At 44.0% G+C, this 27,623-nt stretch overlaps 1 protein-coding gene across 4 annotated transcripts in view; it reads left to right on the top strand.

Annotated features, from left to right (window-relative positions):
- Positions 1–27,623, top strand: part of TENM2 (teneurin transmembrane protein 2) — a 921,151-nt gene that overhangs the window by 861,735 nt on the left and 31,793 nt on the right. For 3 of the 4 annotated variants that reach the window (XM_038772468.1, XM_038772466.1, XM_038772469.1), the window contains 7 exons: positions 335–545; positions 7,872–7,991; positions 10,213–10,474; positions 11,643–11,910; positions 15,415–15,558; positions 16,261–16,510; positions 24,973–24,993. In XM_038772468.1, the coding sequence (XP_038628396.1) occupies positions 335–545; positions 7,872–7,991; positions 10,213–10,474; positions 11,643–11,910; positions 15,415–15,558; positions 16,261–16,510; positions 24,973–24,993 (1,276 nt within the window). The remainder of the gene's footprint in view (positions 1–334; positions 546–7,871; positions 7,992–10,212; positions 10,475–11,642; positions 11,911–15,414; positions 15,559–16,260; positions 16,511–24,972; positions 24,994–27,623) is intronic. The other variant, XM_038772467.1, reaches the window with a different exon arrangement.

Here is a 27,623-nt window from a genome sequence, read left to right as displayed (position 1 = left end):
TTTTTCAGGAGCTGATTTTTCAAGTTGTGGATTATCCAGGCTACCACTCTCCACCTTAAAACCATTCATCAGTGCCTCCACAGGAAGGGAGAGGGATGCTAAAGGAGTTGACACTCAAATGAGCTCCTTTTGCTACTTGGCAGCAACTCTGGAAGTCAGTGTCCTGGGGTAAAGAGGCAAGAGGGGCAGAGGAAGGAGTTGAAGCCATTTTTGTACAGTATCTCAGGATGTCAGTTGTCCTTCATTACCCTGTTGCCCGTGACCAAGGTTCAGTGAGAGTTGTTCAGTCTACACAGTGGAAGTGCCTAACTGTGTCTCACCCATCCTTTTCCAGACGGTCTGGTGGATTGCTTGGATCCTGACTGCTGCCTCCAGTCGGCCTGTCAGAACAGCCTGCTCTGCCGTGGGTCCCGAGATCCCCTCGACATCATCCAACAGGGACAGACCAGCTCCCCAGCCGTGAAGTCCTTCTACGATCGAATCAAACTCCTCGTGGGCAAGGACAGCACTCACATCATTCCTGGAGAGAACCCCTTCAACAGCAGGTACCTTCCTTCCCAGACACCTTCTTCTATGTCCTTGGCATTGGGGGCAGCAAGGATGGGCACCCTTACCATTGTGCGCCTATCTTATTGGAAAAGGAAGCTTTGTTTTCAGTTATGCCATCTGCTCTGCCATGGCCTATTAAGGTTCTCTCTATTTCATGAGGTTATGCCAGGCAGGTTGCCAGCCCCTGGGGTGGAGTCTCACTCTCTAAGGGACTTTGTGGACTTTATCTCAGGTCAGGCAGAATGCTGGAAAGCGACTGCAGTAAGGAGAGCAGGTAGTAAGACCTCAGGTTCTCAGTTTGTTTCTAAGTGTCTCTGTAGAAAATTTAAAAATGCATAGAAATCAAACACTTACCCTTTCAAAGTGTTCAGCTTCTTTTGTTTGCCTGCTTATTTGGGAGCTCTGGAAGCATGAGGAGCTATTGTGGCTGTCTTGGTTTCATTTTTTATTTATTCAGCATAAATGATTTCATTTCTTACCTAATGCCACCATGTCAGGTTGTTCCTTCATTTGCCTTGCTCTCAGTGCTAATTTTGTGCTCATGAATATTCTAAAAGCAAATTCATCATTTAATTAAAAGTGACAATTGGAGAAAGGTAGAGTTAGCCAGTGGAAAGATAACTGGACCGAGATATGGACTACTGGACTGTAGACCCAGCATTGCCATAAGCATACTCAGGGACTTTAGACACTGTCTGGTGCTCCTCTCTGTAATTTAGGCATAATAATCCCTTCCCCTTTCTACCTCACAGAACTGTTATAAGTACAAATGACACGAATAATCACTGTGTGCTTTTCCAAAGAGACATGCTATATGTGTTATTTTATTCTTATTCATTTCATTTGTTTCCTTAATATGAATTTGTTAATTATTAATCATTTTGCCCCTGTTTGGGCACCTCTACAAACCATTTAGTCTATGTTTCCCTACTTCTCAAGAATCTCTAGTTGCTGCCCATCCACCTCCTCATCAGGCAGAAACTCCATACCATAGGCTTTAAAGTATTCACCTTGCCCCCTCTTTTTCTTGACCTCCCCGATTTCCTACTACAACCCAGACACATAAATCACTCCTCTGATGCCAATCTACTCACTTTACCTCAACCTTACCACCGACTCCTTGCCCACATCTTGCTTCTGGCCTGGAATGTATTCCCTCTTCATATCTGACAGATGATCACTCTCCCCACCTTCAAAGCCTTATTAAAATCACATCTCCTCCAAGAGGCCTCCCCTGACTAAGCCCTCATTTCCTCTTATCTCATTCTCTTATATGCTACCCTTCCACTTAGATTTGCACACTTTATTCACCCCTTCCACAGCCCCACAGCACTAATGTACATAGCCATAATTTATGTATTTATATTAATGTCTCCCCCTCTAGACTGCTCATTGTGGGCAGGGAACATGTCTGCCAACTCTCTTATATTATATTCTCCCAAGCGCTTAGTGTGGTGCTCTGAACACACTAAGCACTCCATAAATAAGATTGATAGATTGACTGTTGGATTTATACTGCCTTAATATATTTGAACAATATGATCATTAGCCACATAAATAATAATACATAATAAATACATAATTGTTGAGATTTTAAAAAAACACTTGGGTGTCTGATGGGTCTACAGAAGGACTCCTTCGAAATGGGAGCCAGCATATATTAAATCCCTAGTTACTCTATGCACAATCACTCCAATTATCGAGATAATAATTGACTCAGCTTGGCTGGACTTCAATCTCCACATTAGCTTCAGCTCCTCCAACCAACCAGCATACCTATTTTTCTTTTTTTTTTCTAACATCCTGGAATATTTCTAATTAGGATAATAGCAGTATCAAGAAGGCCCAATTTTTTTTAAGTTTATTAAACAGCCAAGTGACTAGTCTATTGCTCCAAATTTGCTGAAATTACAGCCTTCAAAGAGCATTTTATTGTTGCAGTTTTCTGTCACATTATTGGTTTCATTCTCAAATGATCACGGATTTCCAATGATTATTGCTGTTGTTTGTGAACACAAATCTCTTGTTCCCCTGAAAACCAAAAAGGGGAAAGAAATGTCTTTCCCTCCCTTTGTTACATTTGGTTAGAAGAAGAAGAATGCCTGCATCAAGCACAGGGTCAGTGCAAGTGCGAAAGCAGAATATAATATATATTCTCTATATATATTAGTAGTAATAATGGAGTGCAGTGCACTTAGGAAAATATAACAGAAACATGCAATAAATTCCCTTCCCACAAGGGGTTTTCCCTCTAATGGGAGACATAGAGATATTTACAAATCAGATAATCAGAATAAATCATTTTGATTGTGGTAAAATACACAAATGTCACTGAAGAAGGGTATACATAAATTCATAAGTGCTAGCGATGGCCACTGGCTTGATGTGACTCTGGGTGTTGGATAATAAGGGATAGCTTGGTGGATAAGATGGGATCATAGGAGGGCTTTTAATGCAGGTAGAGTGGTTATGATCTGTTGGGATAGTGATTAGAGGGAGTTCCAGGCCAAGGGAACAAAGGTGGGAGAGTAAAGAGTACGTACACTTAGAAGGTTTGCTTAGAAGGAATGAAGAGAGCTGGGATTGTCCCTTTGGGTTTTAAACTACTGTTGCTAAAAGAGACAGACAGACAGAGAGACAGCGAGGGAGAGAGTCTGGGCCTGGCATTTCTGACTGTACTTTCCACCTCATGAACCTAGAAAACTTGCCCTTCAATATACAGTTGCATTTGCTACCTCCTGTCTGGTACTGTTTTCCTTCCTCCCTATGCAAAGCCTCTGTGCTAAGAGAGCCCCGCTTCTAATTTCTGGGTTCCAGCCTGTCTTGACCATTCTCAACCGTTGTTCCCATCTTTGCCACATGATCTGAGATTTCATTTTGCTTCACTGGGTCCTCAAAACATGTCTTCTGTACACCCGGTTTTAACTCACCATAGAGCAGCATATATACTGTTATCATTCACTCTCCTCACATACCTTTGCCCATTGATGACTGCGATGCTTATGGACTATGTTCTAGAACTTCATTGTGATTTAAGTTTTGGTACTGAAGGAAATGTGCTTTAAGTCAGATATGGAATCTATGGTAAGCCCAAGTCTCCCAGCCATAAAGAAACTTTGCTTTGCCTCTTGACACCACATTCGATCTGTCAGTCTCAAAGAAAATACTAGCCTTCTTATTCCAATTTTCTACTGTTTTGACTATCCTTCAGTTATTGGCCAGTGAGCTGCCTAGGTAACAGAATTCAGGAACAACATTCAGTTTTGTGTCACCCAAGCAAGGGGATTCTTCTCTGGGTTTGAGATGTGGCAGGTCTAAGGTTCTCATTTTGATTTCTGACTTTTCCTGGGTGTCTATCCTCCCTCCTCCCACCAGATTTTAGATGGTGAGTCCCTGAGGGTGTACTTGCAAATCAATGTCCATGTATTCCTTACGGTTCTTAGTTCAGGGCTCTGTGTTTTGTAAATACTTAATAAAACCTGTTGACTACAACTTACCATGTATGGGTTGCAAAGTAATGTGTTCCAAGTGATTTTTAAACTCAGCAGAACACATCATCTAGTGCTTTAAGAACTTGGCTTTTTTGCTTTTTACACAGAAAAGTGACTATATTTTCCATTTTCTGCACAGTCACACCACTCTGTTAATCCTGATGAATGAAAAATGTATTCTAATTGTTTAGATCATGATTTTAAAGTGACCTTTTCTTTCTTGGGTGAAAAATAGGTAACAGAACTCTGAACAATTGAGTATTGTTTGACATTTCTCCATATACTCTTTTGTGTAATGGCGCAATTTTTTTTTCCAAAGTGATATTGTTGTTTTGTTTGATTCAACAATTTCATTTAGTTTCCAAACTCCTGCTGTTCTCTTTTTGCAGGCACTTGAAAACAGCCAGATTTATGTTTCCAGTTAGTTCCCCCTAAGAAAGAAAAACAACCCAGTGTTCATCAGAATGTTTGTGCAGCTCACGATACCCCATCTTGAATGGCCAAGTAGAACACCCCCAGAAAATGTCCCTTGTGAAAGGGATATGGGCAAGATGGAGTGAGAGTACCAGCTCTCTCCTGAGGAGAATTGATTCTAATCACTTTGGATTTACTGCAAAACTGGGACAACTTTTCAAGTTTCTCTAGTTCTAAACAGTCCTTTTTGTACAGTTCCCTTTGATTTTTAAGCAAGTGCATTTAAATTGACATTGAATCCATATGTTTTGGATTCATTTGCCTTTAGACAATCAGAATCTTATTTTTATTTCTGCTATTTCATGTTCAAGGAATCTTCTCAAAAATCTTTCCTTTTCTCATCCTAGAAATAGGCAGTTGTGTTCGGCAACAGTACAAGAGACTTAAATTTTAGACTCCAGATTTATGACTCTCTGACCTTGGGCATTCTTTTTCTCCTATTTTTGACTTAAGTGACCAGATTTCAATGTGGCTGTACTTTTCCAAAAGCCTTTGTACCAACACATATTGGTATCAGTCCTTTTACTGATCCTTTAACAGATCTCATAAAAGAATAATTATTGGAGCTATAGTACAGCACTATAATTTGAAATTTGGGGGTCGCATAAGTGCACGCGCGCACACACACACACACACACACACACACACACAAACATTAGCTGAATTTTCCTTGGAGTTCCCTAATAGAAAGGGAACAAGGGAAGTCATACACTCATTCTCCTTTCTGCTTCCAAAGAAAGGTTATTCTCAAAATGGTAGTGCTGGTTGCTAGTGAAAAAGCTTCACAGGAGCTTAGCTCCTTCCCTCTTCTTTCCACATCTTCCCCTTACCCACCACCAAAATGTACTATTCAGGACACCTTACCTTGTGGTACAGGAAGTTGAAATCCAGCACTGTCCCAACTATAGTACTTGAACAGAGTTGAAATTGAAATTGATGGAATTTGAAATTGATTGAAATTGAAGGCAAATGTGAATTTTAGTTGTATTGTTATGTGACAAGTTATGAAGGATAAAACTAAGAGTAGAAAAAATGATTTCTAGACTTCTAAGCAGGTGTTACCGTTGATAACAGAGCACAAAAATAACCATAGTGATATGAATGCGCCACTATAATTTATATAGCAGATCTCACTATCTGGATAATGTGATAATTGTTACACATCAATAATCATAAATAGAAATTAACTGATAGCGTGTCTTGCTGAATCTTTTTTTTTTCAAAATTGGCTGCTCATTAGAAGATATGGGAAATTGGCAAGAGGGAAGAATTAGAAAAACAAAGGTTCCAAATCACATATAACACAACCCACTTTATCTCTTTGGATTTTTGAAAGTTTTCTGTAACCAAAGTAATTTGAGAAAAATGATAAATTAGGGGAAGATATATGGATTATAAAAATCCACCCACTGGATTTTCTCTTCCTATATTTTTGAGCAGTGTCTCCCCCTTCTAGACTGTGAGCCCACTGTTGGGTAGGGACCATCTCTATGTGTTGCCAACTTGTACTTCCCAAGCACTTAGTACAGTTCTCTGCACACAGTAAGTGCTCAATAAATACGATTGAATGAATGAATGAATAATACAGGAATAGAGGGAATTTGGATCTGAGTGGTACAAAAAAGAAAGATCCCACCAACGTGTTGTTTGCCCCAATTTAGCTTAACCTATATGCCAGGACACATCCAATGTGGAAGGAAGAAGGTTAACCTGGAAATGCACTTGTCAGGCCACTGGTTGCAGACCACTAGACCTGTAGATGGGAACGCTCTAACCGTTTCTGGGACAATAAAAGTCTGAAAAATGAGTGTAGAGGAGTTGCTAATGAAGAGAGAGGTGCTCAAAAGTGGAAAGCCTCCAGTTCTGGTTGCACAAGTGATGGCAGAAATAAGTGTATCCCACAATGCATGCAGAGCTGACAAGGTTTTGGCAAGGAACACGACAGTTTGATTCTCTAGTCCAGAAATTGGGAGTCTGTCCAGGAATCTTAGGCATTGAAAATCTCTGTGCCTTTGCCAAATTGCCCAAAGTCTATTAAGGCCAACAAGACAGCTGCAGACCTGTCTGCTGAGCAGGGGTTGTTTCAGAAATGAAGCTCCTCATTATACTACTTCTCTGGGAAACTAGTGAACTGAAGTGGGAGGAGAATGAACATTTTCGCTGTCTAAACTTTGAAGGGAAACTGCAAACTCTCCATGGATTTTGCTGAATTTCAGAATCATACTGGTCCCACACCAGAGAATCATGGTCCTGGATAACAGTCCAGGAATCTGAACTTGGAAACAAACTTGGCAGGAAGTTTTCACTGGTGGTGAGAAGCTGCATGAAGTTTCAGAGTTTTTCCTCCCCTCCCCTTCCAAGTACACCTGGTAGAGGCCTGAAAGAAAATGAGAAAGGTTACCAAGAAGATAAAGGAGTTTAAAGATGTGCACACATTCCTCGATAACAAGAAAGATTCTGGGTCTCTCTGCTGGGTCAAGCATATATAAGCTGAAGAAAATAGAATTACTTGGAATGATAACAGATAAATCATACAAACCTTCCCCACCTCTGGGAAGTTCCCTTAGCGTAATGCCCATCTCCTTTTCCTTGTAGCACCATAGCCTTGAGGATAGAAATAACTGTTGCTTCTACCGCCTCCGTTTCCCACAGCCAAAAAATCAAATATGGAAACAAATGAGAAACCAGATGGGGCGCCTCTCACCCATGTATAATGCAGCCGTGCTGCTCGCCCAGTGCCTGGCTGAAGTAGGAATGAGAATGAGAGCAAGAGGACCGAAACACAGGCCAACAAAGACTCAGGAAAACAAAGACATGACAGGAAGAAGGGGCAAAGTGCCCAGTGACAGTGGCCAAGGCAGGGGAGAAGAGAGTACGTTAGGAAAAGCAATCCCTTGGGTGATGCAGGTCAGAGAGGCACAGAGGAAATTGCAGAGACTAGAGCTTGAGACAAAAATCCTGACTGAGTAGACTCAGTAGACTGAGTAGACAACTTGACACCTGTCCACATGTTTTGTTGTCTGTCTCCCCCTCCTATACTGTGAACCCGCTGTTGGGTAGGGACCATTTCTATATGTTGCCAAGTTGTACTTCCCAAGTGCTTAGTACAGTGCTCTGCATACAGTAAGCGCTCAGTAAATATGATTGAATGAATGAATGAATGAATGAATGAATGAACTTAACCCGGTCCAGGCTCCTGCGCCGTTAAGGTGGAGTCAGCGAGAGTAATCAGCCTTATGCCTACGGGTGTCAAGGACTGGATGCACCAGACTGAAGCAGCAGCAGCAGCAGCGGGAACAATGTCCCGTCGCACCTACCCTCCTCACTCAGGCATAATTACTCGCATTTCTCTTCCAGCCTGGTGTCTCTCATCAGAGGCCAAGTGGTGACTACAGATGGAACGCCCCTCGTCGGAGTCAATGTGTCATTTGTCAAGTATCCAAAATATGGCTACACCATCACTCGTCAGGATGGCACGTAAGTGTCTCTCTCCACCGAGTGCAGGACCTGCCAACCCAGGATGGGTTGCCCGTGCCGGGGAGCAGATGGTGCTATCTCCGAAAACCATGTGGTCCCAGGGCGACTTAGTGAGGATTCACAAAAGCATTTCTCACCTGGCATGTTGAGCGCTAAGTCAAAGTAAATACGAAAAGGCTGGCTCTGGGCCAGGCCTTTGGAACCAGTCACTCGTCTCCCTCGGAAAGTAAATGGTATCTGAGAGAAAGAGCATTTGGGGACTGATTCAATTATTATTATTGGGTGATTACTATTACTATTATTACTATATTTGTCAAGTGCTTTCTAAGTGCCAAGCACTGATGCCAATGCCACTCCATTTAAAATGCAAGTAGAAAGCAGATGATCTGAACTCCCTGGGAACAAGGTTGGGTCAGAGAGTTGAAAGTTCCGATAAGCCTACCAAGTTGTGCAGTCTTGTACATTTTTATTCAATTAATAATTATGGTACTTGTTAAGCACTTAGTATGTGCCAAGCACTGTTCTAAGTGCTGGCATAGATACAAGTTAATCAGGTTAGACATAGTCCCTGTCCCACGTGGGACACTCCCACTCCTAATTCCCATTTTACAGATGAGGGAACTGAGGCCCAGAGAAGTGAAGTGACTTGCCCAAGGAAGTCACCCAGAAGACATGTAGCAGAGCCGGGATTAGAACCCAGGTCCTTGTGACTGCCCTAGCCACTAAACCATGCTTATAATGAAGCTTATTTATTTCTAATTATGCAAGTTAATATCATTCAAATAACAGGTCTAGTTTGTATAATGTGTCCAGAGTGAGCTCCGTGCCCTGTTAAGAAATCTTCTCCTAGGGTTTTTTGAAGAACAATCTTTAGAGTTTCTTTAGGGTGGAACATAATCAGAAGAGTCTAATTAAAAACACTTAGAAGCTTCCCTGCTGTGTGGAAATGGGAGCCTTTCCCTGTGATCATCCGATTTGAAATGCACGGCAGTTCAACCCAAACAAAAATGAAAGTGTTTTGGTTCCTTTAATCCACTGGGCATGAAGATACAATAAAATACATGAGGAAAGGGAAATATTGCTTTTATGGTATTCATTAAGCACTTACTGGGTTTTCAGCACTATGCTAAGAGCTGGGGAAAATGCAAGATAATGAGATCAGACACAATCCCAATCTCACATGGTGTTCACAGTCTAAGAGGTGGGGGGATCAGGTAATTTATCCCCACTTCATAAATGAGGAAACTGAGGCCAGAATGTTTAAGTGACTTGGCCAAAGGCCCAAAGTTGGCCAGTGTCAGAGCTGGGATTAGAACGCAAGTGTCCTGAATCATGGTACCGTATTTTTTCTACTAGTACCTCATTGGTAACCAGTAACACAGCCCAGAATAAAGGCAAAGTGTGAGATGTTATTCCGAAAAACCCAGAAGGAATTGTGAAAAGCATATAGACATAAGCGCTTAGTACAGTGCTCTGCTCACAGTAAGTGCTCAATAAATACAACTGAATGAATGTACAGATATTGATCACAGACTGGATGTATTATTTGTTTAGATGAAACCAAGGGTTGAGAGTTATGAATAGGCCCTTTGAATCTGGGAAATTTTATCCTGATCTCTCTCTAGCTTTGGGCAGGACAGTCACACCATCGGTTTACCTGCTGTAAACTAGTCTTGCAGACAATTTCAGATCATCTGTCAGTTCACAAACATCTTCACCACATAATGTCCCTGCCGTGCTTGAACTGAAGCGTATCCTAGCCTGATGTGAAGCAATGGAACCTGAAGGACACACCAATTGTACTTTCAATTTTTACTGATCTTGTTTTCCCAAGCCTAGTTCCTCTTCTACCCAACCCTATAACTTTCTGGGAGCTGGACTAATTGTCAAGGCAATTCCTAGCCCTAACAGTCAACTCAAAATTGTCCACAAGCAGCTTATTCAGTTTATGGTGATTTGAAGCAGATTCCGAAACTCTCACCAACTATAAGCCTGCCTTACCTCTAGTCTACTACAGTATTTAATTATTACTATTACTATTATTATTACAATTATTCAGCACTTATTAGGTGCCACTTTTCTCCCCCACCAAGAGTAGTCTGTACATAATTTCCAAAAGCTGAAACTACTGAAAAGCTGATCCTTCCTGGCTGGGTGCTAAAAGTTCATAGTGAATGTGCATTTATATAACCGTGCTCCCTGAGCATCCGTCTATTTCCAGGTTTGACCTCATCGCTAATGGTGGTGCCTCGCTCACTCTGCACTTCGAGCGGGCTCCCTTCATGAGTCAGGAGAGGACAGTGTGGCTCCCCTGGAATAGCTTCTATGCCATGGACACCCTTGTGATGAAGACGGAGGAGAACTCCATCCCCAGTTGTGACCTCAGTGGCTTTGTCCGGCCGGACCCGATCATCATCAGCTCCCCACTATCCACATTCTTCAGTGCTGCGCCTGGGCGGAATCCCATTGTTCCCGAGACTCAGGTAGGAAGATCAGAGAAGATGATCTCTCCCTTCTCCCCTCACACCGGTTCCCACCACCACCTGGCAAGAAGCGTTTTGCACCCAGAACTTCCATCCAAGAAGCTGATAGATCTCACATCTGGTGTCAAGTCTGACTTGAGATTCACATTGCTGTACCTGAGAATCTGCTTTGGTCTCCATTCACTCAAATGTATTTATTGAGCTCTTACTGTGTGCAGAGCACTGTACTAGGTGCTTGGAAAAGTGCAATACAACAGTGTACACATTTCCTGCGCACAACAAGCTCGGTCAGTCACCTTTATATATTGAGCCCCCCCGTGTGCTGAGTACTAGTTTCATTGATGACTTACAAAGGAAGAAGAAGACATGGTCTAGGGCCTACAGGAACTTAGGGTCTACTGGGGCGGCTAGAAACTGTCTCGGACACACAAGATTTCAGGTAGATATGAAGTAGAAGTGACAGACTCAGAAAACCCTGGAGACCAACATCTCGGCCAAGGAGACAGAAAGCTGAAAACGCTGGCTAAGAACCGAGATAAACAAGCTTATCTCCACTGGCGGTTGAGCCTTGACTATCTCACGTGTCCCTAGATTCAAAGATAGGGTCCAGGTGTCATAATACATATCCATTACTGATAAATTTTTGGTTGTAATGAGAGGATTTCATCTACAAAGAAAACCCCCACAACCAAAGTGTGTGCATACAACTTGCCACAGAATGCCTTTTATTCATTGTTAGAGATGCATGGCAAGAGATTCTTTACTGATCTGCATCGGTATTACTAGAACTGGTGTATTACATTATTACAACCTTGGTGCTTTATACCAATTGTCAATGGAAGTTGCAGGTTCATATAATTACAGTCTCTTGTGACCTCCTTGCATATAGCTAGCAATAAAGCCTGCTGATTTTATTTACATCTTTTGCTAACAGAGTGATTTTAAAAAGAAGCACAACAGTGACCAAGAATAATTATTAATCCAAAAATCATAGCCCAGGCCTTATCACTCTGCAGAGAAGGATATAGATTTTCAGCAGTGGAAAACCATTATTCCTCCAACAAGGGGAACCGTTTGAGCCAGGCTCTCTGTGGTAAAAAATAAAAAATAAAAAGCACACCAGCAGGGCAGGGCTAACACGGTATGTCTGCAATGTATTTTCCACCAGGTTCTTCATGAAGAAATTGAGATCCCTGGTACCAATCTAAAACTTTGCTACCTGAGCTCCCGAACTGCTGGATACAAATCCTTGCTGAAGATTTCCATGACCCAGTCTGTCGTGCCTCTGAGTCTGATAAAAGTTAACCTGATGGTCGCTGTGGAAGGACATCTGTTTCAAAAGTCATTCCAGGCTTCCCCCAATTTGGCATACACTTTTATCTGGGATAAGACGGATGCTTATGGCCAAAGAGTGTATGGACTTTCAGATGCCGTGGGTATGTAACTGCTTTCTAAATCACTTAATAGTAGTAATAATAATAATAATTGGGTTTAGTGAGTACTAAGCACTGGGGTAGATAGGTCCCACATGGGGCTCACATTCTAAGTAGGCAGAAGCACAGCTATTGAATCCCCATTTTGCTGATAGGAGAACTGAGGCACAAAGAAGTTAAGTGACTTGCCCCTTAGAAGTGCTGATTCTTTGCATTAGCCAACGATATTCATTGAGCACCGTCTGTGTGCGCAGCACTGTGGCAAGAATTTGGGAGATTACGATAGAGAAGACCTGACTCTTGCCCTCAAGAAGCACACAGGCAAGCAGGGGAAATGGACACTAAAATGTATTTTCTAGGTAGGAGGAAACAGGAGTGGTCTGGGGGATTTTGAGAATCCAGATCCTGACGTAGCAGCCGGAGGCGGGGAGATGTAGAAGAGCCCCTTTTTTCTCCTCCTCCCCCCACCACCCTACCTCCTTCCCCTCCCCACAGCACCTGTATATATGTCTGTACAGATTTATTACTCTATTTTACTTGTACATATTTACTATTCTATTTATTTTGTTAGTGATGTGCATCTAGCTTTATTTCTATTTGTTCTGGCAACGACACCTGTCCACATGTTCTGTCTTGTTGTCTGTCTCCCCCTTCTAGACTGTGAGCCCGTTGTTGGGTAGGGACCGTCTCTATATGTTGCCAACTTGTACTTCCCAAGCGCTTAGTACAGTGCTCTGCACACAGTAAGCGCTCAATAAATACAATTGAATGAATGAATGATGGAGCCGAGATTAGAATTGGAGGACTCCCAGGCCTGTGCTTTTTCCACTAGGCCAAGCTGCTTCAGGTCTAGGAGGGTTTGTTCACGGAAGAAGCCAAAAATGCTAGAGTTGGGTAGTTTACTAGAGCCCAGTACTGTTCTAAGGGGAAGAGAAACTTGCTTTACTGTTAGCAAGGCCTCAGCCAGAGCAGGGGGCTTTAAAATTCTGTCAAGCAAGAGCAGTGGAGGATTGTAGGGAAGGAAGCAAGAACTACAAACCCCACAGTGCAAAGGGACTGGTTATGTCTATACTTCCCAAAAACCTTTGGAACTTTCTGGGGTGAGAATGGCTCCTCCGCTAATAATGAAAGGAGCTAGGGCTAAATTCTTTTGAAGAGAGCATGGAGAGAAGTAGTAGTTGGAGTATTTAATTATAATAATAATGTTGATGGCATTTATTAAGCACCTACTATGTGCAAAGCACTGTTCTAAGCGCTGGGGAGGTTACAAAGTGATCAGGTTGTCCCACGGGGGGCTCACAGTCTTAATCCCCATTTTATAGATGAGGTAACTGAGGCCCAGAGAAGTTAAGTAACTTGCCCAAAGTCACACAGCTGACAATTGGTGGAGCTGGGATTTGAACCCATGACCTCTGACTCCAAAGCCCATGCTCTGTCCATTGACCCACACTGCTTCTGTATTTATTGAGGCTCCTCCTGGTGCTGTGCACTGTCTAGGCACCTGGGAAATTCAGAAGAAAGAAATGACATGTTCCCTGTCCACAAAAAGCTAGCACTCGGTTAAAGCTTCCTGTGTTGCTGTGCTGAGTGCTGGGAAGTTAGTTCCTGGTTGTGGTTATACCATAAGATTTCCATGGGGTAAGGTATTTTCTCTCTAGGGGAAAAAGGAAGCTAAGACTGGGGAAGCTATCTTGGACTAAACCCTTTCCTAGGCCAAGGCTCCAGGCAGCCTCATGGGAATGGACAAGGTTTCTGCTAATCAGGTCATCAAGCTTGACCCTTGCAGCTGTGAACCTTAGTGGCTCTAACTATCAGAAGCAGCTATGAGAAGCAGTGTGGCTCATTGGAAAGAGCATGGGCTTTGGAATCAGAGGTCATGGGTTCAAATCCCAGCTCCACCAATTGTCAGCTGTGTGACTTTGGGCAAGTCACTTAACTTCTCTGAGCCTCAGTTACCTCATCTGTAAAATGGGGATGAAGACTGTGAGCCCCCCGTGGGACAACCTGATCACCTTGTAATCTCCCCAGCGCTTAGAACAGTGCTTTGCACATAGTAAGCGCTTAATAAATGCTATTACTATTATTATTATTATTATTATTATTATTATTGTTATTATCATCTTGTAAATCTCAACTTTAGTATTTTCAGTTGCTGTTCTTTTTCATTTGTGGTCCTGGCTTTGATCATTCTCTTTTTTGGGAATCTAGGTCTGCCATGATCTCTGGGGCCTTCACAGAGTTCTCAGTTGTGCCTTCGATGGGATTTCTAATCCCATATCTCTCTAGGATAGCTCTAATGCCAAATAGCTAATTATGGTCCTAGTTTGGGGCCATACCACTAAGTGGCCCCAGTTTGATCTCACGATGCAAGGTCTTCCCCAACTAGGTAATTTCATCTTCTACCATTCGCTTCTATGTTGCTCTTGCACTTGGATTTGCCCCCTTTATTCACCCCTCCGTCAACCCCACAGACTTATGTACAGTTCCAAAATTTATGTATTTATATTCATGTCTGTCTCCCCTCTAGGCTGTAAGCTTGTTGTGGGCAGGGAAAACTGTTATACTGTATTTCCCAAGCACGTAGTACGGTGTTCTGCACACTACGTGCTCAATAAATACGGTTGATGAACAATTTACTTTAGAGTCTAATATTTACTTTTATGGAATCCCTGGACATTCCTGAAGTTCATTTTCCCGCCCCACTCCCTCACCTCACCCCGTGAGAAGTGACCTGCAATTTCCAGGTTCCGAAGGGCAGTGCCCTGGAGGTTAGCTCTTTGATGTGTTTCCTCTTTTTGGAGCTCAGTTAGACACCAATATCTTGTCATGTCTCCACCCATCCTCGGGTCATTTTCAAGGTGGTAATTAGAATGTTCATTAGACGGGGGCATGAAGCTCAGAGCAGCTGTTTTAAAGGAAATCACTATTTGTGATTTCTTCCCCATTAAATATCTGCATGATTTAAAGGGCTTTGGTGTCCCACCATCTCCCATTCCTGGCACTCCACAGGATCCCGTACTAATGTAGAAAGTGTATTAACTAACATAAGCTGTTGCCCCTAGAATCTCCTTGTAAATGAGCTGTTAACATTTCAAGGGGCCTTTATCCTGGTGAGTGGAAATAAATAACATAAAATATAATAAATACATGCAGGGAACAGCAAGCTGAGAGGAGCAGAATCCCTTCCTGGCAGAAAGGAGAATTTTATTAGGTTTTTAAATGATTCATCTTACTCCCTCCACGTCAGTGGGGTCATTTTCCAGAGCCAATTGTTCATTTGAAAGGTCTCGAAGTCCCCAAAGAGCATTACTGTGTAAAGTTTCAAGGTTGGGTTCAGCCTGAAATCTGAATTTAATACCGTGGAATCAAAGGCGAAGGCAATCAGCCCACCTCCTTGAGTGACGTTTCGGAACAAAGTCTTTATTACTGGAGATACTGCGGCTCATTGTTCTCACTTGATAATGATGCGGCAATCAGTGAGTTTCTTCTTTTGTTGTTGTGGTTCAGTCTCTGTAGGGTTTGAATATGAGACCTGCCCCAGCCTAATTTTGTGGGAGAAGAGGACTGCACTCCTGCAAGGCTTTGAACTGGATCCCTCAAACCTGGGGGGATGGTCTCTGGACAAACATCACGTTCTGAATGTCAAGAGCGGTACGTCACTGCTTTCCCTATGTGTTTGCCTAGTTACAGATGCTTCTGACAGCCGTGAGTCCTCCTTCCCTGGAACCTTATTCACAGCTCTGACATTTAAACAATGAAGACCCCTCCTTCCTCTGCCATTTTGCCGAATGGTTTCTAAAATAATAGGATCTTTCGGTGTCAAAGGATATTTCTGCCCGTTTCCTTCCATTCTCCTTATATAGCATTCCTCCCACTCCAGTCTCCTGGACCATTATCTAACTCACTACCCCGTATACCTCAAAAATCAGCCAATAAGTATCATTTCACGCCGGCACGGAAAATAACACTGAGCTAGGCATGTGGGTTTTGGTTTAAGAATTAACACGGTGCCTGCTTCAGAGGAGCTCATTTCCAAATATGGAGACCGGCTAGGTAAATATATGATCAATATCAAAATTACAAATAGAGAGAAAATATTTTTAAGGTTGAGTTGTAGAGGAAGAAGTTGGAAGTGAATGACCTGGTAAAATGGAAAATGGGTGAGTTTAAGCAGGGTATATATTCTGGGCCAGGTGGCTCATGAGCTCTGATTTAGACCAGGAGAAGAAAGTTACGGGCTTAGGGGAGATTCAAGAGGTCACCCCCTATAGGAGACAGAAGCTCAGATGACTCTTTTTGCCCTGAAGGAAGCTTACCAGCTCCTCTGATAACTCCCTCTGTTTCCTCCGCTAGGGATCCTCCACAAGGGCAATGGAGAGAATCAGTTCCTTACCCAACAGCCAGCTCTCATCACCAGCATCATGGGAAATGGGCGGCGGAGGAGCATCTCCTGCCCGAGCTGCAATGGCCTCGCCGAAGGGAACAAGCTTCTTGCACCTGTGGCTCTCGCCGTGGGGATCGACGGGAGCCTCTTTGTGGGGGATTTTAATTACATCCGACGCATCTTCCCCTCTAGAAATGTCACAAGCATTCTGGAGTTACGGTAAGAGGGTGTCCCTCGGGGGTCAAAACTGGAAATTGTTCACCTGGCTTCTTTTTTCTAAAACAAATTCCCCTTTTCCCTATCTTCCCCAGTTATTCCAGAAGGAGGAGGCAGGTTGGAGACAGGCTGAGGTTAGCCCCAATAGGAAGGGAGGTCCAAGTAATTATTTTTTAGCTTTTCCCTTCGGTGGGGAAATGAGGTCAAAGCCAGTTCTCTTAAGGTCTAGGCCAGTGCTAGTTTAGGAGTCCAGTGATGTCAGAGCTAACACTTCAATGGAAGAAGGGCTTAGGATTTGAACCAAGGCAGGTGCTTCTCTCTTTTGGATGGTTGGTCCTTCAATCCCACTTGGAAACCAAGCACACAGAGCTGAGCAATTACCCACTAAATATGGGACCAGCTGCTTTAGCCGGTTTCGTCTGGGTTGTCCATATTCGTTGGCAGTTGTACTGCCTCTATTCCAGTTGGCTGTGCAGTTCTGGCTCTCCTTTGGAGGACCAGGGCTATTCATGCCCTGCTGGGCCCGCCCATCCGATAGCAGGGGAGCAGAATAGTCAGCCAGGCCAGCTTTTGGCAGCCTCCTAAACAGCATTTGTTTTGGCAACCGCTCACCTCCCCACCTGTTACTGCTCTCTGACTAGAACCCACGGTACGTTCTCCAGGGTGCAGTGGTGGTAAAGATGCCCAGGCTCAGGAAATGTGCCTTCCCGACAGGTGGCCAATGGGGGGAACCAGGAGATGACAGTGATGGGACATCTCTGAGCCCCAACCTCCCAGTCCAAGAATGAAAGAGAGATCTGACTCCATACGAGAAAAGATTCTGGAAGGGAGAATTTAAGGAAGGTCTTTAAAATTTCAGACATAGTGACGACGATGATGGTGGTATTTGTTAAGTGCTTACTATGTGTCAAGCACTGTTCTAAGTGCTGCAGTAGATACAAGGTTATCAGGTTGGACGCAGTCCCTGTCCCACATGGGGCTCACAGTCTTAATCCCTATTTTACAGATGAGGTAACTGAGTCACGGAGAAGTGGAGTGACTCACCCAGGAGCTGATCTCACAGGGCTTTAAACCCTATTTGAGGTCTTCAAAACAGATCAGGAGAGCGGGCCCTGAGAGTGAAGAAGTGCCCTCTCTCCAGCTTCCTCAACCTTCCCTGACCTCATTTTCAGTTTGTGGTCTCCTTTTTAGGCCTAATCTGGCTTCCTTGCTTGTCTGGTTTTGTTGGGGGGACAAGGACCAGCTCAGTATCCAAATCCATGTATAAATCCTAAATGTCGTTTTAGCCGTTAGCTTCAACCTCCTCTACACCAAACCTTTGATCCAAACTTATCACAGAAAAACAAAATAGACCAGTTTGAATTTTTTCCCCTCTCTCCATCAGTCCCTGTCCATCCTTCCCCAAGCCAGGGGCTAATGAACCGTGAAATGGCAGCAGGAAGAAAAAGGAAAGACAATTAAAGAATCAGCTCCTGAGGAATAGAGATAGTTGGTTGGGCTCCTTCTGTCTGACTGCTTTATCCTCGCACAGAACTACCTGCCACCTGAGCCTCCTCCCCCACCTTCCCTGACTGACTTAGGTTGGTCTGTCTGGTCTCCTGCTTGACCCCTCCTGATTCCATTGAGAAAAATCCGACTCGTTCTCGACCACAAGTAGTTGTCAGCTTCAGCATCCCCATCAAATGGAGTTTCCAACTCCCCGTCTCCTAGGCATAACAATATCAATCAATCAATAGCAGTTATTGAGCACTTAGTGTAAGCAGAATACTATAGTAAATGCTTTGGACTTTGGGCAGGTCACTTAACTTCTCTGTGCCTCAGTTCCCTCATCTGTGAAATGGGGGTGAGGACTGTGTGTCAAGTCTTCAAAACAGATCAGGAGAGAGGGCCCTGAGAGTGAGAGTGCCCCATGGGACAACCTGATCACCTTGTAACCTCCCCAGCTCTTAGAACAGTGCTTTGCACATAGTAAGTGCTTAATAAATGCCGTTATTATTATTATTATTTGGAGAGTGCAGTACAACAAACTGGGGAAATAGGATTCCTGTACACAAGGAGCTTACAGTCTAGGGGAAGAGATCAACATTAAAATTCATTTTAGGTAGGAGAAATGGCTGAGTATAGAGGTAAGCTTGTTGTGGGCAGGGAGCATATCTGCTAATTCTATTGTATTGTGCTCTCCCAAGTGCTGAGTACAGTGTTTTCCACATAGTATGTGCTCTATAAATACCACTGATTGATAAATACCTCAAAGCTATGGGGCTGGGAGTGGGGTGAGTATCAAAGTGCTTAAGGGGCACAGATCCAAGTGCATAGGTGACCCAGAAGGGTGAGTGAATAGTGTGGGGAAATAAGGAGTTAGTTGAGGAAGCTCTCTTGGAAGAGATGTGATGTTAGGAGGGCTATAAAGATGGGGAGAGTGGTGGTCTGCTGGTTATGAAAGGAGAAGGAGTTCCAGGCCCAAGGGAGGAAGCAGCCAAGGGGTCAGGAGTGAGCCCGATGAGGTCAAGGTATGGTGAGTGTGTTGGTGTTAGAGGAGCCTAGTGTGCAGGATGGGTTTTAGTTGGAAATCTGCAAGGTAAGGTAAGACAGGAAGAGCTGATTGAGTGTGCCTTAAAGCCAATGCTAGAGAGTTTCTGGGCGGAGGGATAACTGACAAATGGAGGTTTTTGAAGAGTGGGGAGATGTGAATTTAACATTTTTAGGAAAATGATCCTGGCCGTTGAGTGCAGTATGGTCTGGAGAGGGGAGAGACGGGAGGCAGGAAGTTCAGTGAAGAGGCTGATGCAACAATCAAGGCGGGATACCTTAAATACTTAGATCAGCATTAGAGTAATTTTAATGGAGAGGAAGGGGTAGATTCTAGACATGTAGTGAAGGTAGAACCAACAGGTTGATTATGTGGGTTGAATGTGAGAGTTGAGGCAAGGATAGTGTCAAGGTTGCAGGGAGACAGGGAGGATACTGATGTTGTCATCAGGAATGGGGAAATCTGGGGGAGGACAGGGTGAGGGTGGGAAGATGAGGAGTTCTGTTTTGGACAAGTTAAATTTGAGGTGTTGGTGGGGACATCCAGGTACAGATGCCCTGAAAGCAGGAGGAAATACTCCAGACTCTAAGCTCATGGGGGCAGGGAATGTATCTACCAACTCTGTGGTCTTATATTCTCCCAAGTGCTGTGTTTTGCACACAGTAATTGCTCAATAAATACCACTGATTGATAGATTGATTGAGATGTGAGACTGCATAGGAGAGTGGTTGGGGCTGGATATGTAGCTTTGGGATGCATCCACATAGAGATAGTAATTGAAGCTGTGGGAATAAATTAATTTTTCAAGGAATTAGCTGTAGATGGAGAATAGAAGGGGACCAAAAACTGAGCTTTGAGAGCTCCCACAGTTAGGAGGTTGAAGGCGGAAGAGGATTCAGGGAAAAATACTGAGGATGAGAGGCGAGAAAGATGGAAGAATGAGGTGACAACAGTGTTAATGAAGCCAAGGTTAGATAGTATTTCTAGTCTACAGTGGTCAAGAAATCTGAGAAGCCGAGGAGGTTAAGATTGGAGTCGAGATCATTGGATTTGGTGATCTTAGAGAGGGGAAGTGGAGGGAGCAGAAGTCTGATGGAGGAGGTCAGGGAGAGAATTGAAGGAGAGGAAGGGGAGGCAGTGAATGTCACGACAATAATAATAATGATGGTATTTAGTATGTGCTTACTATCTGCTAAATACTGTGCTAAGCATGGGGATTGTGATCACAGGCTTGCAATATAAGAGGGAGAGAAGAAGGACAGGTATCTTATCCCCATTTTTATGGATGAGGAGACTGAGGCACAGTGAGGCTAAATGACTTGTCCACGGTCAGACAGCAAGTTGGTGGCAGAGCTGGGACCAGAACGCGGCTCTCTAGACTTCTAGTCCTGTGTTCTTTCCCCTGGGCCCTGCTGTCTCACGCTGCACATGATACTGAACTCTGTCCCATGACAGCCAATGGCCCAATCCCCGAGTCCTAAGAGCTGCTGGGAATCGCATTCCCAGGGCTCTTTCACCCTAGCCGTGAGTCTCACTTGGGAGGTCGAGTGAATCTCGAGCATTGCAGAGTAGGTAGAGTGACCCATGTAAGCCAGCAACACCATCGCCCTGGGAACAGGCAGGCGTTTCTGGGTTGGGAGTCAACTGTTCCAGAGCATGTATGAGCTGCTATGTCACCTGAACCCAGCTACAAGCTGCACGAGGGGTTGTGTCTCCTGATTTCCTGCGACAGCTGTGTAATTTTTTTTACAGTCCCTGAGCTTGTTCTAGCTTTCAGCTGCCCAGGTATTCAGAGCTGATTAAGAGTTAAGCTTTACAGGAACAGTGGTTTGATTCTTCTTTTCTTCCTACTACATTGGTGGAAACAAAGAGCTGTCAATCCAGCCTCTTTAAAATAGAAAACAGTGAGGGAGGGAGAGGGAGAAATCTGTCTTGCTTATTTCTTTTCTTTGCGGAGAGCTGTCAACTACTGGATTCCAGCCGGGGGTCTTTTTCCCTCCCGGAGCTGGAAGGCAGGGTGGTGGGAGAAGCGGGGGTGCTGAGCTCTCAGCAGGAGCTCTGTCCAGCATTCAAGCTCCCTGCCTTCCCTTCCCCTCGGCCCCCCACCTAAATTAGAGTTTCTCCAACTTAGTGTCCCACAGTGCTAAAATGGAATGATTCAAAGAGTCATTTCTCCCAGGAGAGAGAAAAGTTTCAATACTTTCTAAAAGAAAAGCAGGCAGAACATTTCATGAGGACTGTGAGCCTAGACTGTGAGCCCACTGTTGGGTAGGGACTGTCTCTATATGTTGCCAACTTGTACTTCTCAAGCGCTTAGTACAGTGCTCTGCACACAGTAAGCACTCAGTTCGATTGATTGATTGATTGATTGATTGACTCTCTGGCCTGGTGTCGGAGATTGTGAAGCTCCAGGCTGTGGAGACTGGGGCTGGGGTCTGAGCGCTGCTGACCACCTTCCGTCCTCCTCCCTGGGGTGGACCTCCCTCAAGCACACAGGAGGCAGTTCTGATCCTTCCTATACCTAAGCCTACACTGGGCTTGGCCAAGTGGAATATTGGCAATCCCTCAGCTTGACATCACCCTCAGTATTATTGAGCCATTTTGCACAAAGCACCGATTTAGGCAGAATGGAGAAACAAAAAACAAAGCCACTGCCTCAGGAAAGTCACTTTCTAAATGATAACGATGATGAGGTTGTTTATTAAGTGTGTACTCTGTGCCAAGCACTGTGCTAAGCGCTGGGGCATATAGAGTACAGTCAGAACAAGCGAGATCCCCCTACCCCACAGGAGGGTCACAGTCTAAGCAAGTGGGGGAGCAAGTATTTTATCCACATTTTGCAGATGAGGAAATCGAGGCATAGAGATCTTAAGAAAGCAGTTGGTGTTGAGAAAGCAGCAGGCAATCGAGGTCTCCTAACTCCCTGTCCCAAGTTCTTTCCAGTCTGCAGCCCATCCAGCTTATTCAGTACGAAGCCCAGGATTGTCTTCAAGAGCAGGCTTTTTGACCCCGATACGCAGCTCTCCAGGCCTACCACTGTAGGCTAGGGGCAGCTGTACTCAGCTGTAGGGCTGTGGTATGTGAACGGACTTATTCTTGTTTTCAGCCTCGCAGAACGGCCACTGAAGGGCTCACAGTGCCAACTGTGGTTGAACTCTTTGCCAACCGTAGGATTGGCCTGGCTGTTGCCCTCAAGAAATTTGCATGCATAATAGTACTGATGGTATTTGTTAAGCGCTTACTATTTGCCAGGCACTGTTCTAAGCACTGGGCACTGTTCTAAGCGCTGAATAATGGTATTTGTTAAGTGCTTACTATGTGCCGAGCACCATTCTAAGCGCTAGGGTAGATACAAGGTAATCGGGTTGTCCCATGTGGGGCTCACACCCTCAATCCCCATTTTACAGATGAGGTAACTGAGGCCCAGAGAATCAATCAATCAATCGTATTTATTGAGCGCTTACTATGTGCAAAGCACTGTACTAAGCACTTAGCACTGTACTAAGCGACTTAAGAGAAGTTAAGTGACTTGCCCAAGGTCACACAGCTGACAAGTGGCAGAGGCGGAATTAGAACCCACAACCTCTGACTCCCAAGCCCATACTCTTTCCACTAAGCCACGCTGCTTCTCCGATCCTAAGAATAATAATAATAATAGTATTTGTTAAGCATTTACTGTGACTCAAATGCTGTTCTAAGAGCTGGGGTAGATAATCAGGTGAGACAGTCCTTGTTCCACTCGGAGCTCACAGTCTTATCAATCAATCAATCAATCAGTCATATTTATTGAGCACTTACTGTGTGCAGAGCACTGTACTAAGCGCTTGGGAAGTACAAATTGGCAACATATCCCATTTTACAGATGAGGTAACTGAGGCACAGAGAAGTTATGTGACTTGCCCAAGGCCACACAGCAGACAAGTGGTGGAGCTGTGATTAGAACCCAGGTCCTTCTGACTCCCATGTCTGTGCTCTTATCCATTAGGCCATGCTTCTTCCTAATGAAGCGAACAGGGAGATGGATAGATGGGAATCAGGGATAAGTTGTGATTAGAGGATGGGTAAGGCCTTCTGGGTGAGAAGAGGCTTCAGATGGCCTGGGCTATCCCCCTGTAGATAGGGACCGTTGTACAGATGCTCAGCGTGATCTTCAGCAAACAGGAAGGAGGAAACCAAAAAGCCAAGCGTTTTGCCACCTAGGCTGAGGCTGCATGGCTGCCTGCTGAATGCTGCAGCTGAAATTCTGAGCCCAGACCACGGAAGGAAGGAAAGGTCGATTGTGCTGACCACAGCCCCTTTGGCTACCAGCTTTGGTGGTCACATTTGCCTACCTTTAAATAGGAGAGCTACGAGCGTATTTCATTGATCATTTGGACTCTCTCCTCCAGTGGTTTTCATGATACCTCGGCCTTGTTTCCTTAATGTTCAAATTGGAGATACTGACACACATAACATCCTGTCTTCCCAGCAAGCTTGCCTCCCTTCCCTTCGAGCCTGCCTCGCAGGCCCAAGGGTTATATTAAACAATTGAATCCCAAAGTCCTTGGGGAAACAGTATGTCGCAGCAGCAGACCCAAATTCCTCCTAGTCTTTGCACAAATCCTTTACCGAAAAGTGGAATTGATATTGCAATAATTAATAGCCAAATATGACTACACGGGTTGTAGATAACATTTCATTTTCATTAAGCAATATAAAATAGACATGAAAATTCCCAGCTGCATCTGTGACACCACACAGTTTGCAGAATGAATTTCAAATTGTGCTATGTCAGTCAGAGCTTGGGACTTACTGGCATCATTTAATTAACTTTTTTTTAAAAAAACTAACACTTTAGAATAAAATACTAAAATTTTAATCTCCATGCAAACCCTCTGTTAATTGTGGCCTCTAGCTGGAGTCTAAACAACACCCTAGGCAGGAATTAATGCAACACAATTCCCTCTCTGCAGAGCCTTGTCATTCATTCAGGGCCAGAAGCCCAGGCTGTTGAACAGTATGTTCTGCAAGTTCCCTGAAGGGGAAATCTGTTCTAGGCTTGCCCCCAGAAGACCAGAAACTCTTTTCACCCACAGCCAATGCTCGATTATTCACCCTGGAATTACTATTCCCCCTGTGGATTATCCAAGCGTTCTGTTTCTCTTCCTTTTGGCCATTTAATTAATCATTGGCACCTCCCAAAGAAGATGAGCAGGGAAAGACATTGGAAGGGAAACTAATCAGTCCCTTGTGCTCCTTTCACTAGTTCCAGTTAAGGAGGTTTGGAAAGTTGTGGAGGCCAGGTGGGGGTGGGACAGAGGGAAGGAGAAGGGAGAGGGTTAGAGCTGTTGTCTAAAATGATGATTTGGGATTTATTTTATTTATGAGTTTCCCAGACAGTCATTAGAAAATCAAATGTGGAGTTGACTGTTCTGAAATCAATCAGTGGTATTCATTGAGCACTTACTGTGCGCAGAGCACTGTACTAAGTGCTTGGCACTGTACTAAGCACTTGAAAAATCAATGACTCTCAATTGTTAGAGATTAAAAGGGGACGGAACCTTCCATCAGCTGTGGTTAAAGTAGCTCTTCAGTGTTTCCAAGTGCTCTTTGGGTTCTATTTAAAAGATTGTGAGTCCCTTCAGGGACAGAGCTGTGTCTACTTCCCACTTGTACACACTTTCCCAGCACTTAGCACAATGCTCTGCACACACTACTCCTTCTACTAGATTTATGTTGAGAAGTTGAGGAAGTCAGCCTCTTTCAGAACTCCTTTGTGCTTTTCTCCTTCTACACTGGCTCGCTGCCCCAGAGGAGAGCAGAAGTCCTCAAGGCTGGGAAAGAGAATGTCCCTTTTCTGTCATTTTGTGAGATAAACTAAAATGTTATGTTTGCTCTTCCAACTCTTCTTCAGCTAACTGTTTGTTCTTTTTCCTTCTGTTTTCTTTCTATAAAGAAATAAAGAGTTTAAACATAGGTAAGACAAGAGCTCTTTCCCGCATAATTTGATACGCTTTGTTTGCCTCATTGTGTTTGCTTTTTGTGTTGTGCTTCCTGTGTAATGTTGTGTATTTTTATGTTCCCAAAATAGTAACTTTTTGTATGCTAATTATGTGTGGTCGATATAATAAGCTTTAGCAATTATGAAATGCAGTCAAAAAGCAACCAAATAAACCGACAGCAATTAGCATTTTGCAAAGATGCAAGCACAGTAATGAACCCTCCACTTACTTCTAAATGGGCACCTTATACAATTGGTCTGAACAGTTAAACCAAACTTCTGGTTTTGTAAATTCTGGCTGGAGCTCACAAAAGCTTTAATGAACTGGAAAAAGGTCAAAAACTCATTTTCAACTCATTTATGATTTATTTCTGGATGTATGGTTATTTCCCCACCCCACCCACACCCCACCAAGTTACTAGCCAACATGCCGGTCAGAATGTTTCCACCTCTCATATGGGCTAGGAATGTCTATGGAGTCAGCTCCACTTTGAGGGCAGGGTTGTGGACAAAACTCCAGCAGTTCATTGATCTGTGTTATACTGATCTGAAATTATTGCTTCCACCCCCCTCATACATGCACATACACACGAATCCACAGGCAGAGATGCGGAAAATCAACATGTGTGAGACAGGGAGGCACAACTTTCATTGGGAATGGAGCAGACCCAAGCAATTCCTTCCAGGAATAGCCAGTTTGGTTGTCAAAAAGAAATATTAATAAATCTGAGAAAAAGCAGCAGTAGCTTCTGTGGGAGAATTGCTGGAGTGGGAGAGAAACTGGTACCAGGACAATCCAGAATTGAATTTGGCAGGGCAAATAAAGGTCTAGATCCAGTCGGCGTGGGGCCATACTTGGGAAGGGATGTCAGAAACCGGATCTTGGGCTGGTGCTTTAATCCCACCTAAGCTTGATTTATGAGAGATTGTGGGAAAAGTACAGGAGGCATGAGCAGCCCTGATTCTGAATGGCCGAAAGTGACAGGTAAGCTCAGAATGAGACTCCCCGACATGGCCCCAGTTTGGCAGATCCAGCTCTGCCTCTCCGCGCAGTCACACCCGGAAGGCACTTGATCCCATGGTCTCCAGTCTGGTCCTAGGGAATTTGGGAGCCACAGAGACAAGAGGTCAAGTTGATATGCGAGACTGATCCAATTTTACCTTTCAAGGTGACTCAATAGACATTTTAGGACACCAGTCCTGAACCCCTAAACAAACTGATCAAGTTAATCGAGGACTAAAACAACCCTTCATCTTCAGTTAACCAGATATTTCTAGTTAAAAGCTCCTAAATCTAAGTCATTTGGCCCGTAGTATGTTTTGGGGAGTCTGAGCTATCCAGATCATGTATGTGTGTAGACAAAGCATCTATGTGGTATTAGCTGGAATATCCTTTCTAAGGTCCATAGTGGTAGAAGGTAAGTGGGGTTTTGGCAGCTGGAGAGGAGTTCAATCAAACAGTGGTATTTAGTGAGCACTTACTGTGGGCAGAGCACGGGACTAAGTGCTTGGGAAAGAACAATGAAATAGAGTTGGTAGACACAATCCCTGCCCACAAGGAACTTACAGTCTAGAGGAGGAAGAAAAGAAATTACAGATAGGGGAAATAGTAGAGTATAAAGATATGTAAATAAGTGCTGTGAAGCTGGGGTGAGTATCCAGGGGTTGAAACATGTGACACTCTCCTTGAAATGGCTGTGCCCCCAGCTCAGACAAAGCCCCTCCCTGCCCTCACCGCCGCTCCGTGGCACCATTCCTGCTCTGCTTTCTGAAATCCAGTTCGCTGGAAGGTCAGAATCAATTATCTGACTCTCAGGCAGACACAGCTGTAAACGTGCCCCATTCCACCTGCTGATCATGCCAGTTACTATTCCTTCTGCAAAACAGTGCACAGTCTAAGAATTTTTCCCCTTTCTGCCCTAATGTGTTTTCCATGCTCTGAAATTCCCTAGTGACCTAAAAAGAAAACAAAACAAAACAAAAGTGTCCCACTCTCTCAAATGTGTTCTCTAGGCAGGGGTGTTGGAAAGATCTTGGCTTCCAGGTCAAATACATACCTAAATAATAATGATAATAGTGTAAAGAGAAGATGTTTTAGGATCACAGAATTTCCCTAAAAATAATCTCTAATATTTGTCTTTAAAAATTGGAGAATATCCAGCTGGTAGCCTAGTGACAATGTATAAACAATTTTTTCCAGCCTGTCTGGACCCCTTTTTCCAAAGCCAAAGAAACGGAATCATTTCATGTATTAAAAATCATCCCTTAGTTGACTGGGCTAGTGTCTTCTCCACACAAGAAGTTTGTAGGGAGGAGAAGAGAGAAGTGAATGTAATTGCATTTTGGATCTTAGAAGAATCACATCTGACAATCATTAGGGGTTTATCCTGGAATGGTTTTTTCCAAGCAACAAATACTGCATCCAGCCCTGGGCCATCTTCCTAGCTTTGGGTCAGTTGGGTTTATTGTTCTAAGTGCTGGGGTAGATAGAGGTAATCAAGTTGGACACAGCCCAAGGCCCACATAGGGCTCACAGTCTTAATCCTCATTTTACAGATAAGGTAACTGAGGCACAGAGAAGTGAAGTGACTTGTGCTAGGTGACAC

Source organism: Tachyglossus aculeatus, chromosome X1 (assembly GCF_015852505.1).
Source record: "Tachyglossus aculeatus isolate mTacAcu1 chromosome X1, mTacAcu1.pri, whole genome shotgun sequence".
Classification (NCBI taxonomy): domain Eukaryota; kingdom Metazoa; phylum Chordata; class Mammalia; order Monotremata; family Tachyglossidae; genus Tachyglossus; species Tachyglossus aculeatus.
The sequence above is the reverse complement of the archived record's forward strand: the minus strand, read 5'-3'. Positions and strand labels throughout refer to the sequence as shown.